The 15,102-nt window shown below is 38.2% G+C and overlaps 1 protein-coding gene and 1 long non-coding RNA gene across 4 annotated transcripts in view; both read right to left on the reverse strand.

Moving 5' to 3' along the window:
• The window catches only part of LOC134677002 (transcription factor CP2-like protein 1), a 93,929-nt gene extending 78,836 nt beyond the window's left edge, over positions 1-15,093 (reverse strand). For all 3 annotated transcript variants that reach the window (XM_063535393.1, XM_063535391.1, XM_063535390.1), the window contains exon 1: positions 14,859-15,093. In XM_063535393.1, coding sequence (XP_063391463.1) covers positions 14,859-15,093 — 235 coding nt within the window. The remainder of the gene's footprint in view (positions 1-14,858) is intronic.
• Positions 1,751-11,718, reverse strand: LOC134676886 (uncharacterized). The gene is made up of 2 exons (XR_010099962.1): positions 11,588-11,718; positions 1,751-2,687 (listed from the first exon to the last, which is right to left on the reverse strand). It is a non-coding gene; the product is annotated as an uncharacterized LOC134676886 (long non-coding RNA).
• Positions 15,094-15,102: the final 9 nt, after the last annotated feature.

Consider the following 15,102-nt stretch of genomic DNA (forward strand, 5'->3'; position numbering starts at 1 on the left):
GCGTGCTATGTCCCAGTCCAAGGTAAGTAAATACCTAAAGTAAATATTAGAGATGCCACGAATATACGGCAACTATACGGTATTCAGTCTATTCGGCCACTTTGCCGAATATTCGATATTCGTCCGAATGTCGCCTACTATTCGCCCGAATACCGAATATCTGTTGCACTTACCTAAAAAGAAAAAAATAACCGAAAACTAGGTATATTTAATAGTTAAAATGTATTCTTGGAAAGTAGTTAAATACGATGGCACGTTTTTGAGCATTTGTTGATTATAAAATATTTTATCATGAGTCTTATTTGATTGACTCTAATTACATTCATTAATTCTGTTCAACATAAATACACGGTGTAACATGAGTAAACCGAATAATTTTAACAGCGTATTCCAGGCGGCGTAGCACGGTGGCGTTTTTATCCCTTGTCACCATACCTGTCACGTTCTAACAAGGATGTAAGTGCGAAAGGGACGCGCATAGTGATAGTCGATAAAAATGGAACCGTGCTGCGCCCGCTGATCATATTTAGAGACAAAAATGGGACTATAAAATTTTTTTTAAAAACGCCTACTTTCAGAGATAATATTAATTTAAAAATCAACAAGTTTTTGGTGTTACATAATGTAAAAGGCCTTTTTGATGACAATGTTGCTGCTATGGGACGTAGTCTAAATATCCTTATTGATAGATGTCAAAAAGTGACAAGTAACACTTTGCAAAAAGAAGGTTTTACGAAAAAAAAATGTAAAAAAACAATTTTAAGTAACAAGTTTAATAATAACATTTATTGTTTATGTACAAATACATTCAAAAAATTGAAAAACAAAACAAAAAAAAATTATTTTTTGGCGAAATTGACCTAAACTCATATTACATTTTTTCCTTCTTTTGACCTCAGAAATGTCTGGTTAAAATTATTCGGTTTACTCATGTTACACCGTGTATATATATCTTAGCAAACGTTGCGCTTTGATGGCGAACAGTTTTCATAATAATTGTGTCTCAAAATCTTCGCATGTCATGCCGAATACAAGTCCCGCCTATGAAGTTAGACGGTGTTAGACGAGGCGAAGAAAAATCGGGTAGTCTTGTAGCGAAATGAAGCGAGAAGCTCAAGATCGATCTACATGGAGAGTCACTGTGGACGCCCTCTGCCCCATCTAGGGGACATAGGATCTTAAGTCAAGTCTATGAAGCTAGAGCAAGTAAGAGCACTTACTATAGGTATTGTAAGCGACGCTGGCGAACGCGTGCGCCCCGAACTCCGCGAGCCGGCGCCCCTCGCGCGCCTCCCGCGCCGCGTACTGGAGCACGGCAGCCGCCGAGACGCGCTCGGACGCCGCCGCCGTATCCTCCACCATATTGAAGAACTCCGTGATTACCGCTGTTATTTCCACTTCGCTTGCCAGCAACGATGTATTGCTTACACACAGCAACGATGTATTGCTTACACACAGCAACGATTTATTGCTTACACAGAGCAACGATGTATTGCTTTCACACAGCAACGATTTATTGCTTACAGCTATTGCCCTTTCACACGTATACAGAACTTCAACCTTCAGTAAGAGAGCCAAAAGTTATGCGATAGCGCGGTCACTTTGGTTTGTAGTTCTCCGTATTATCAATACGAAGGTATTATAGGTGGCGTCACTATGATCTTAATGTTTGTTTCTGAACTTATGAATCACTTTTTCCGTTGATCTTTCAAACCTCTTCTGCAGTTGGTGTTATTTTTTGAGTTAACCGGAGTAAGTGATGTCTTCACGAAGTTCTTGATAGATGGAGACACTTCTTGAGTGGTTTGATCGGATTACTAAAAGATGTCGCTGCCTTTTTATGAATAAGTCTAATCCTCAGACCCTTCATGTACATTCACGATAGTGATATATATCATTGAATTCTTAATGGTTGGCGTAAATTCATACGCAACTATTTGAATTGTAGTGCTGTTAATTCCTAGTTCTCAGTTTTAACGCCAGATGGCGCTGACATTAAATGGAGTATTCTTAGTATGCCAAGAGATGGTGCTTATTTATGGGTTGCGTGAATGCTATCTGACCAGTTGCCCGAATGTTCTGGTGGATGATGTTTGCTGGGCAACTGTATATCTCTTGGTGTTGGCGGATGGTTCGGGTCTCTTCTGAAGATGATTTTGCCACCACATGGAGAACTGTATTTTTAGTACCAGTACAGTTAAACTCTTATATCATCGGCCGGGCGAAACTAAACGTTGTTTAACCGTATTCGCGATTATAATAAACCTCGAGCTATTACTAAGATTTCGTTAGATAGCGTTAACTGTTCATAGTCGTGATTTCAGTTAGTTCTTCAATGTATTTTCCTGATTGTGATGTATAATTGCTGTGAATTCACTTCTAAAACTCAGCGACAAGTATAGTTCAGTTTCGGTTAGTAATTATTCTTCTTCGCAGTAGATGGCGTAGTTTTAAGTACTGGAACTTAAAAATAGATGTCGCTAATGTTGACTAGAGAACTTTCAGTCTTATAATACGCCTCGTTCTGAGTTTATTCAGTAGATGGCGTTAATTTTATAATATAAAGTCACTGTCACATAACCTGCATAACAGTCAGTATGTAAGGTTTCGATTTGCTCAAACTATTGTTCAATTTTCTTTCATAGCACACTTCTACCATTTTCTTCATGCGAGTGGGCAGTTAATGACTGTTTCACAATAATAATAACCAGTTAAATTAGTATTATAAAATAATTAAAATACAAGCGTGGTAACGTGGTTAACGATGTAAATAATTAAGGTATCAAATGACATTTCCAGTTAAGCAGTGACTACCAACAGTCGTATCATAAACTAGCGACCCGCCCCGGCATTGCACAGGTTAACAAATTATACACCTAAACCTTCCTCAAGAATCACTCTATTGACAGGTGAAAACCGCATGAAAATCCAGTCTAGTAGTTTTTGAGTTTATCGCGAACAAACACACAAACAGACAGACGCGGCGGGGGACTCTGTTTTATAAGGTGTAGTGACAGCATACGATACGCCATCTATCATTAAAAAATATGCGCAATATTGACTATGTGTTTAAGTGTTTAATATAATGTATAGTCTATGGTTATAACTAGTGGGGAACTAAAAAGATGATGGTGTTCGTAGTCAACCAAAATGTACTATTGTGGGCTAAAAATTCCTATTTCAGATTATAAGACTCTAATAATAAGCTTATAAGAATATCTCTTTCACCTCTTTCCTCAATACATCAGCGAACGTGAGATAGTGACGTAACGAAATAACAAACTACGAAGTGAATGTGACGATTCACGATACAAGATCGCCGGTTAGACAGTCCTAATATTACTGGGGTATTTGGTCCTATCAAAGAGAATTTGAAATAGAGCTTAGAGTTCCTGTCAAGGTAAATTATGAAACTACAGTACATTTTACTGCCATCTTTCGAAAAAAGTTTAAAACTGTTGGAACGCCATTTGACTTTGATTTGATCCTTATTCTTTCTCTGATATGTGTTAACATGTGAAATATGTATTAATATTAACGCATCTACTCGAGAGTAGGCTGAAGGTTGTGGCGCCATCGATCGAAAAGATTGCACCATACCTTTGTCCTAGTGTGAAAGAAAGAAGGATCTAAGTCGAATGGCGTTCCAACAGTTTTAATCTTCTGTCGAAATATGGCAGTAAATTTACATTGGCAATCCGCCTCTATACACTCTATTCTCTTTGGTCCTATTATTGTGTGTTTTTGGGCTGGCACAGTAGGCGTCTACAACACTACATACATCTACAAGAGAAATACAAAATATTAAATATATTAAAAACGGGTCACTCACGTATTTTAAGTCGAATAACGCTCAATATATTATAATATATATTATTATGCTTAAGTGGATGCCAGAAGAAGAGCGCGGACGCGGAAGGCCCAGACGGAGATGGCGGGATGACCTAGACACCTTTCTCAGTAACTGGCCAGAGCAGGCGCTATGTCGGGAGTCGTGGAAGACAAGGGGAGGGGCCTTTGCCCAGCAGTGGGACACCTTAATAGGCTAGCAAAAAAAAATAAAAAATATGCTTAATATATTTAGGCCCACTTGCACCATTCTACTAAACCGGGATTAAGCGGTTAAACCGTTAACGTAGTGTCAAATTGTACTGGTAACCATGGTAACGCCAAGTTTAACCGGTTAACCCCGGGTTAGTGGAATGGTGCAAGTGGGCCTTAATATGTCTGTGTCTCACGGAAGTTTTGTTTTCAAATACAAAATAATATAATTTATCCAAGAATCTACAACACTGTCCCTATTCCAACATTTGACCCAATTTCACACAAACGTCCAGATTGAGATTTACTTTAGAGAATGACACCCGCAAATTGGATTTGTCCGTCTGTCTGACTATTCAGCCTAATGTGGATCAAGGCCGATCGAGTTGTGCTGAATAAGTAACTTGGGTGTGAAGGTATGCAAAATACTGAGTCTGTTCAATCGTGGGTGTGGCCTGTAATACGACCAGAAAAGTCTGCACTCCTCAAACTGGCCAACATTTATTCAGCGGCTTTTAAAAACAACTTGTATTTTGATTTCTAGTACACGTTAAAGTTTATTCTAATACGCAATGTATTGCGAATTTTGTTATGTTTAAGGCGTGACAAGCAACGTCAATCTGATAATGGCGTACATTGAAGATAATATTTAATGTGTATGAAAAATATGGCGCCTGAAGACTTCATAATTTTTAAAAGTTATTGAACAAAAGTGTCACCGTTTGAGGAGTATAATCTTTGTTTTAATTATTTGCTCGTGTTACAGGCCACACCCGGTTAAGTCATATTGATTTCGGTTTCATGATTGAACATAAGAATCATATGATTTGATCATATCGAATTCAATTTGACTGATATGTAACTTCATCATCAAATTCGTAATCAAGTTGATGGGTGATGAGATTAAGTATAATGTTTCCATTTTCAATCTTAGTTTCATTCTAACTAATATTTCCCAACTCTGGCTGGGTTAGGGTATATTTAGGCAAAGGCGTAAACAGTTTTGTTAATTACACTAGACTTATATCGACCAGGACATATCCCGTGATTACCTTTTGTATTGTTTTCGAGCTCGATATTTCCACGCAGTTAGATACATGCATCTTGTTCACAGCCCACGGGTAATATATATATATATAAATGATGATAGCGTCGAATAACGCCAATATCGGGAGCTTGAAAACAATACAAAAGGTAATCACGGTTCGTCATATCCCGGTCGATATAAGTCTAATAGCTAATTCCTTTTAATATTCAATTAAATAATTAAACCTTTGTTTCAATGAAATAAAACTATCAAAACAAAACGGATTATTACGCGTATATTGAATGTATCTATTACTACATCCCGACGTTTCGAACCCTTTACAGCTGGTTTCAAATTATATTTTGAATTTTTAGGTACTTATTTAAATAAAACTAAACAAAATCTACCCTCAAACGGCTTCTTAAGCCAGTTGAAGGTAGATGAAAACATTACATGATCAAATAATGTAGGTTAAAGTCAGGTAGTTCAGTGACAGATGCAGGCGGTTTTGTATTTGGTTGGTTAACCAATAAATGTTATAACTACCCGAAAATGTAAAAATTTTTTGTTTACTCTTATTTAAAATACCTAAAGATATATAGTCAAAAACAGAATGATAAATGAATACCTCCCACTTGTGAATTGCATAACATTTCTGCTAAATTATTTACTTTACATTACCGAACTGGCATCAACAATGATTATGAGTATTACGATTGCGCGATAACTCGAGACACGCGTGATAAAATGTAGATAGCGAGGAGCAAAGATTAGGCTAGACTCGGGTATTTTCGTGTGCATTGTGGAAATGCGGAATTGCAGTATCGGTACAGAATAAGTAAAATATTTCATCCGTACTAATATTATATTACTAATATTGTGGGAACCCGAAAACTCAAATCGGGGATCTGTGGTAGACCTTGCCGGCGATGGCGGGATGAACTGGGAGCCGAATTTTGGATTTCGTCCGCTCGATTTTGCGTATGGGCGGCATCAACTACCAGGCATTTAAATTCTACTACATAATAGAATTGAAAATGAGTGGTCAATACCAGTTTCCCAAATCCTGTACTCCTTCTTGGAGTGGCCAGACATAGCACTGGACAGAGATGACAGATATCTGTGAAAATGGGGGGGGGGAGGCCTTTGCCCAGTAGAGGGACACGACAGACTCCAAATTAATAATAATAATAACTTATAAAAATTTAACTTTAACTTTAGAATCTCGTAAAGGCCGAGAAGGACAAGTTCAGCAAGTACCTAGACTTAGCTCATGAGATTACCGCCATGTGGGATGTTGACTCGACGATCATTGTTCCGATAGCCGTGTCAGCGAACGGTCTCATAGCGAAGAGTCTCGACCAACACCTAGACATACTCTCGCTGGATGGTTGGATCAAGGGTCAGATGCAGAAGGTGGTAATTTTGGACACGGTGCGTATAGTACGTCGGTTCCTCACTGTGCGGCCCTGACCACCGGCAGCTTGGGCCCTGCCCCGCTGCCGGCGGCACCCTAGGTTAGGTTTTTTATAATGTGTTTTATGTATTTTTTATTGTTTTGTAAGTGTTTTTTTTATATTTTACTTTTATATTCATATTATAAATAACCTAACTTAAGACGAAAAATAAATAAACAAAATAATAAGTGCGAAAGTAACTTTGTCTGTCTGTTGCCTCTTCACGCTTAATGGCCTGTGCACACCGGCTGCGTGTGCGTGACGTGCACGTGCGTGTGCGGCGTTGTAGTAGACAGATCCTTATGAGAGATGGCACACCGCTTGCGTGACGTGTGCGTGTGCGGCTCCAACATTTTAGCGCACGCACACGCGCACGTCACGCACATGCAAGCCGGTGTGGCTCGGCCTTAAACCGATGAAACGATTTATAATTATGTTTGTATGAAGATAGTTTGATACCTACTACTACTACAATAGGCGTGTTTGGTCTTCATATAAATATTTTATGTAATTTTGAACTTTTTCGTGATGTTGTTATTTTTAAGGATTATTAACACCAAGAGTCGTGCCTCCATAACGTAACAAAATACGCTTTAAATATATCCTTATCCCAACAGCAATATATTTAACTATTTGTCTACCTTATCACCTTGCAATAAGACTCAAAATGCATAGAAGTATGTCGTTAGTACCCGGCTGCTACAGATCAGATGTATCGGAGCGACCGAGGTGTTCAAAATCTAAACACACACACTAGCGCCTTGAGAATAGAGGCGTGTTTAGATACTTGTGAGCGCATTGACCGCTCAGATATATGTGACGGCGAACTGTACAATCCAAGTTGACAACAAGTTTACACAATCCATAATTTGCCAGCAGTTAGCAATATCGCGCGAAATAGAATGGAGTTACGTCAATCCGATAATTTTTAAATTGATGTACAATTGTACAGTCCCCATCAGATATATCTGAGAGCCCGAGGTGCTCTATAATATCTGAACACGAACTCTAGCGCCTTGACAATAGAGGCGTGTTTAAATATTTGTGAGCACCTTGGCTGCCTCGATATTTTTGATGGCGACTGTTTGTACAATATATATAGGTAGTGTGAAGTGTTAGAACATTCACTTAGCATGTCAAATACGCGTGAGGGTGTGGCGAAATTGAATCGATACTCGTGTTAGATGGCAAGTAATGAAAATATTATTTAATCTCGAATCATTGAACATTAAATTTTCTGGAACAATTGGCCTAGCACCCATATTACAAACTTTGCTTAGTTTAGGGCTAGGTTGATCTGTGTAAGATGTCCCCTTATATTTATTTTCACCACACCAGCCCGGAAAGGCTTACTTTGCACTTCAAAAACTGATAGCAAAGTTGCATTTTATTCACATGAGAGGCAAAGTAATCAAATGCAAATTTTGAGTTGTTTTCTTATGTTTGCTGGCAGAATTGACTTTTAAATGATGATTTTGGGTGATTAATATTTAATAACATTCATTTGGATTTGATTTGGTTTGATTTTATTTGATATTTTACATTTAATATTTGCTTCGGGTTGGTGTGGTGAATTTTTTTGTGTTTCACTCGGGGGCAAATTTTCTTTAACCCTCGTGCTTTGAAACCCTCGCAACGCTCAAGAATCCATTTTTCGATTTCGATTCAATTATGGATTCTTTCGCTTGCTCGGGTATCAATATTAGCACGAGCGGTTAAACAACAACTTTGCCCCCTTGTAAAACAAATAACTATTAAGTAGGACCGAGAAAAGTGGCGCTGTCCTGCGTCGGAGGCCAAATCTCATTTTGTGTCACAGAGCCAAAGGAAAAAGTAGGTATTTTTATCTCACTACGGCAAATCCAAAGGGAAGGGACATGATCATGAATTTAGCATACTGCTTGAATCACAGAATAACTAATAGTACTCTTGAACCTTGTTTTTCTACCGAACGATTTCCACAGACCCTAATAAGAAAATAGTTCTTAAGACGAAACAGGAGCTGAGTTTTAAATATTTTAGGTAAATATACCCGTCTCGCTAACGGAAGCGGCTCATAAAACTAGTGCGATAAGGACAAGGCGAAAAATCCTGCGTAAGAATCTCAAAAATCGAGGTTTCGTACTCGACTGTTTCCTCCTCCAAAACTTAACCAATCGTAACCAAATTTGGAAATCTAAATGATTATGAAATTATCTGTGTCGGAACGTTTTGCTTTTTTGGCTAATTGATATCGGTTTTGAATACTACGCCTCTCATTGCGGCATAGTCAATGAGGCCATTATGGCCATTTTTGAAGGGCTCTCGCGCCTTAAAAAACAAAAATATAAAAAAAAGCAAAACGGTCCCACACAGACATTGACAATATTAATCTGTGTTGAAAAAATCATTGCTCTAGCATCAAAACCCACGGAGGAAACAGTCGAGTACGTTTGTATGGAGAATGACCGCTGCTGTTGGCTCTTAATTGAAAATTTCTAGAAAAATAGACAGAATTATTTCTTTTCTTTTCTAGAATCGTTCGAGTGTGTCCATAAATACTACCATATTATATGTAGTCATGATGTTTACAGATTTGAGATCACGGGTCACAGTCCCATTGCTAGTTAGCAACCACAGAATGACCACTTTAACTCTGACCTCCGAGTACATACACATATTACAAGTCTGGGGGTCAAGATATTTATAGTTATAAGATTAAAATGTTTTTTGAATTGCGGTTTTGACCTCGCGCGTGGCTGATAATGGTCACCTATCGATATTTACACTTTTAGATACAAATGTCAAATCGTCTCGACCCCGACTGTAGTTATTATGAATGATTTTACTTTAATTGAGTAGGTAAAGTAATAATTAACAATAGTTATTTACGATACAAGTGTGGAAAGCAAACAAATGCAGACATTGTAAACGAGCCAATGCGCGTGTTTTACAACTAATGAAACTCTGGGCAAAGAATAAGTAATAGTACTACCGTACAGAAAGGACACTTACTACAACTACACAGCAATTAAAGTATTTAACCATCTACCAGATGAAATTAAAGAATCTGAAGACCTGCGAGTATTCTCAAAGCTTAAAAGTTATCTGGCTACAAGACCATTTTACAGTCTCGATGAATATTTTGCTAAATTATATGACTAATTACTGCTCTTGTCATTTAATAAAATATAATTATATAGTTTTTTAAATTTTAAATTTTTAAATATGTCATTTTTAGGTTAGTTAGGGCATTTATCAGCCTTTTGGCAATTTATGTTATTCTGAATTTCATTTTGAATGTTATGCATGATTTAGGCTTAGTTTATTTTATTGTATGCAATTTTGCATGATACTTGTATCTTATGAAGCAAATAATGAACAAACAAACAAACAAACAAAATCGAAGTTAGACAGCGATTCAGGGACGTATAATGATATCCCTTTCTAACTTATAGCGGCTATTAAGAGTTGTCAAAATTCAAGCCATTATTTTATCTGTGGTGCGCACGCAAATGGACGTCAAGTCGTGTCAACCCTAATAATTGCTCGGAGCAATGCTGAGATTGCTGAGCCGAGCGGAGTCGAGTTTGCCTGGAGTCAGGAGTGTGTCACTGCTTTGGGTTCATCCACATATTACGTCACTGCCACAGGAGGGGTTCATGCCAAGTGTGAGTACGTAACCACGTATTAACGACCTACTGCCGTATTCGAACTTCAAGATATTCACAAGAGACGACACGTACTAGATCCATTCTAGATAAGTTGTAGTTTAGATATCAACTAGTTCTCTTTTGCAGCGCAATTCGGGCAACCAATGTCACTTTTACGTTAGATAGAGTAAGATATCTATTAGATGTGAATTGGATCTCTAACAATCCTGTGGAAATCGTTCAATAGTATCTCCAGAATCGCGCAAATGTCAAATTTGACAGGTTAGATCTTAACCACTCACATGCTTTTGGTAACTGTAGCTACCAGCTGTCACCCTTATTTTATTATAATAATAGAGGTCACTGAAAAATATCAAGCATGTGACATATCGTTATCGTATCTTGGTGATGTCTAAAAGATATCTAATAGATGTCTATTTCTTATATTTTTCCTGTGAAAAAGTGTGACAAGGGGGGAGTGGGGGGTCTAATAAATCTAAATTTCGCATGATGTAATTAATGAAATTTTCCGTAATTTCCGTATCCATGTGGATCCATACAAAGAACTTTCAGAGCAAATGCATATAAGTAAATATTGTTTATTAATAATACCTACTATGATGTCAGAAGTAAAGAAAACAGTTTGCTTAAACATTATCGTTTCTTAGGTCATTATCATTAGGAACATAAATACAAATGTACTGACAACCTACCATGTTAAGTACGGTTCGTACAGTCATCAGATATATATCGGAGCGGCCAAGGAGCTCACAAATATCTGAACACGCCTCTATTCTCAAGGCGTTAGAGTGCGTGTTCAGATATTTTTGAGTAGCTTGGTCGCTCCTATATATCTGTAAAACTGATAAACTAAATTCTTTATGTATAAACTAAAGTTACTTAGGTAAGGTGTATTCGGGTAATACCGAATGTCGGATAATTCCGACATTCAGATGAAAATCACCCTTAATTCCATCATAATAAAAGTCTCTTTTCGGAATTACCCGAGTAAACCTTACCTACTTATTCGACTTTAAATAAGTGTCTAAAATAGTTTGCGTAAGACAAAGACAGTATGATACTCTCTGTCTATGTTTGAAATGAGACAGTCCTGGGCCAAACTACATGTACAGTGCATAGATTCTGTCATTCGTGAACTCTGAAGTGAAAAATAATCAGACTAAATTCTGTTTTGATAGACTATTTCCTTAATCTCAATAATCAGAGCACTATTGTAATAACGAACATTACAATATACAAGTCATAAATAAATATTGCCTGTAGTATAATATCCTAACAGCTGGCAACGTTGCTAAGTCAACTTAAAAACAAAGTTATACCTTGCTCATATTACTTTACTAAATCAGCATTGATATGCCACTGTTGGTTTCTTAAAATCCAGATATGTCACTTGATACCATAAACATTACCACGCTTATATTAAAGTCACAAACACTGGCACTTAAAAACACAGTCAGTAACAGCAACAGACGTTAAAAAAGAAAAAGAAAAAACAAAACACTCGCGCAAAGACAATTCGCAAACTTTTTAAACGTCCGATTCGAAGACGCGACGCCGACAACTGTATCGCACGAGTTTATAATTTTGTCACCTCGTTTATTAATTTTATCGGCAAAGATAAGTTAATAGGAAAGCGTGGACCGGTTATGTTATCTTGCCTGCGAGCACGAGCGCTCTGAGAAGCTATCTTGTGTGATAACGACTTTAATGACAACTAATAATAATGACATTTAAATCATCATCTTCCTCGCACTATCCCGGCTTTTTGTCACTGCTCATAGGAGCCATAAGACTCATAAGAGTCAGGAATATCGACTGATCACGCCCACATTTTTCAATTTTGTCGCTTTTTTTGACAACATTGGTTTGCCAGGTTATATATAGAAAATAGGTAAGTGCAATTTTGAAGTTTGTGTAAATTCATCATAATTCGACTAGGCTTCATTAAAATCTCTCTGCTATTGTACAAAAATAACAATACGATAAGCCAGAATCTGTACATATTTGGTTGGGCAATCCAACTGTCAGTTGAGTATACTTGTATATCTGCGAAAGTTTACGTGTCATAACGTTTCCAAGCTGTCCCTTCTGTAGTCCAAATTAAAGATGATATAAATGTCACATACTAAATTTGTTCCTAATTGATTCCACTAATTTGACCATCACGCGTTCCACGCATGAGTACCCCAATTTATCACTAAACCATATCTCGTCGCTGTAAGGTCCAAAATTGGACAGAAATTATTTTCATTGGCAAGTCGCGTCTGCGCAAACTCTTTGACAATCTCTCCTGATTGGTGGAGTCGTATCAACAACGCTCAGCGTAAAACGAAGCGTGCAGATGTACTGACGTCACCTATCGTAGAAACTATTATTATTTACATTGAAATTTCAACTCTGTTTCCGAGGTAATAAGTGTCATTGTGTTTGGTTTCCTTCGATTGTACAAATAAAGAATGATTATTAAATAGGAGCTAACCCTATTGTCATTAGATATATAAAATGTTAGGCATTTTGGTTTCACGGCGAGTGTTCAGGTAGCAAGAGTATTTATTTATTTATTTATTTATTTAAAGTACGACTTAATGTCGCTATAGGCATTTTCTACCAGTCAATCATAGGGCGAAACAGAAAAGCGTCCATGTGGGTGCACTGCACACTGCACCCGGTGCAGTGAGAAATAAACAGAAAAAAAAACGATTTATATGGAGTTTGTTTACGATTATATTTACCTCCAATTTGTTCAAAGATTTTTGTCGGGTAGTCACACAAATCTCTGCTTTGACAATGAGTTTGTACATGCTTTGCCTTGCTGCCGCCTTGAGAGCAGCGAGACTGTTTGACGCGGCCCCAAAAAACCGACCGCAATCAGGGAACGGCGAGACGAGACAAGACGGTGTACAGCCGACATATGATATGATGTCAAAAAATTACTTGTAGAGCTGTTTCCCACTGACGTCACGTATTTTGCGGGTATACGGTTTTTTGCAGGATCCCGTTTTAGTCGTATACGAGCTAATATAGTAACTTTCACACGAAGATCCTGCATGCATACTACAGAAAACTGGATCCTGCAAAAAACCGTACCCGCAAAAAACTGGACGTCAGTGGGAAACAGCACTTAGTTAAGAAAAAAACCGGACAAGTGCGAGTCAATGTGTTACCCCCGGCTACACACGTTAACTATAAATCGTAGCGATTAATCTGTGCAGTCCGATTTGCGCAGTTTTATCTACCGTGTGTATGACAAATCGTTACGATAATCGACAACGATTTGTCATACACACGGTAGCAGGGGTGCGAAACTCCTGAGATCGGTCAAACTCGGCTCCGTTCGGCTCAGCATTGCTCCGAGCAATTATTAGGGTTGGCACCACTTGACTTCCTTTTGCGTGCACGACCACAGATAAGATAATCACTTGATTTTTGACAACCCTAAATAGCCGAAAGGGATAGTGCCATATATTAGAAAGGGATAGCATGATTCGACCCTGAACCGCTGTCAAACTTCGTTTTTGTAGGAAGTTTCCTTTCTGTACGGCAGTACTGTTACTTATTCTGTGACGGTAGATAAAACTGCGCAAATCGGACTGCACAGATTAATCGCTACGATTTATAGTTATGTACGTGTGTAGCCGGCATTAATGTGTCTTCACGTGACTTCTAGAATCTTCCTGGGTAAGGTTACCTGCAGGGTAATTGACTAATTGTACAATTCGCGAGTCCGGCGAGTAATGGGTTGGATAACATCCTTCCTGCCATCATAAGGGCTGGCAGGATGACCCATCGTTATATAGTGTTACAGTACTTACCTACTAATATAGGCCCCGTACATAAACTACAGGAATTACGAACTCGTGTTAATTAAGTTCTCGCCTTGAGGCTTCAATTCACACTCGTTGTTAAATTCGTGTTTAGCGCCCTTAATATACAACGCATTATAGGCCCCGTGCATGAACTATAGGGGGCAGCATAGGAGCCGTCAGACTTTTGGCGCGAGGCGTAAATGTGTCGTTTATGCTTCCGATGTAGCCCACAAGATGGCAGAACCTGCTATGCACAAGGAAACGTACCAACGAGAACGGTCGATGGTAGCACTTGTTTTGGCAATGTACATGTGCACATATGTTTCCGATTCAGGCCACAAGATGGCAAAGGTCTCCAACGCACACAGTCCCTATATTTGATATCTTTGACGTATCTTGCAACATTACTTGTATATATGTATTATTAACGAAATACAATTTCATAAATTAAGAACCTGCTCTGAAATCCAACCCAGAATAGGTATTTGATTATTTTTAGGTACTTACATAAGTATGTAATACCACTAATACCAAGAGAAGCAGAAATACAGAGACCATAGGTAATTAGGTATATATGGATACCTACTTAGTAAATATAACTACCGCAAGTACAGCATAAAGCATATACTTAGGTATCAATATATCATAGACATTCGACTATCATTATACTTTTAAAAATAAATTTCTACAGTCGGACCAAGCTAGCTCTGCAGAAATTTTGCGGTGCACATGACGTTTAATGTGACAATTGCATAGGTACTTTATCACTACCAAATCTGTGCAAAGTTAACGTGGATTTCAGCAAAGGTTTTTGTTGAATTTCATCTTAATTGGTTCTAATCACAACTAAAAAAGGAAAAGTAATTCAACTTACCCATAATTTTCTTCGGCGGCACCTTCCTCTGCTCCTTCTCCTCCCCCTCCTCCCGCCGCATCATCTTCCCCCCCTCCACCTGCTGCCACTTCCTCTTCCGCCCCTCTCTCTCCTCCAAATACATCCCAATCTCCTCTCCCTGTCCCACCAGCCGTACCGAGCTCTCCCAAGTGTACGGATCACCTTTCCGTCCGTATTCCGTATAGTCCTTCTCTATATATATGGATGATTCCATCACTGAGTC

The sequence above is a fragment of the Cydia fagiglandana genome, chromosome 25, assembly GCF_963556715.1.
Source record: "Cydia fagiglandana chromosome 25, ilCydFagi1.1, whole genome shotgun sequence".
Classification (NCBI taxonomy): Eukaryota; Metazoa; Arthropoda; class Insecta; order Lepidoptera; family Tortricidae; genus Cydia; species Cydia fagiglandana.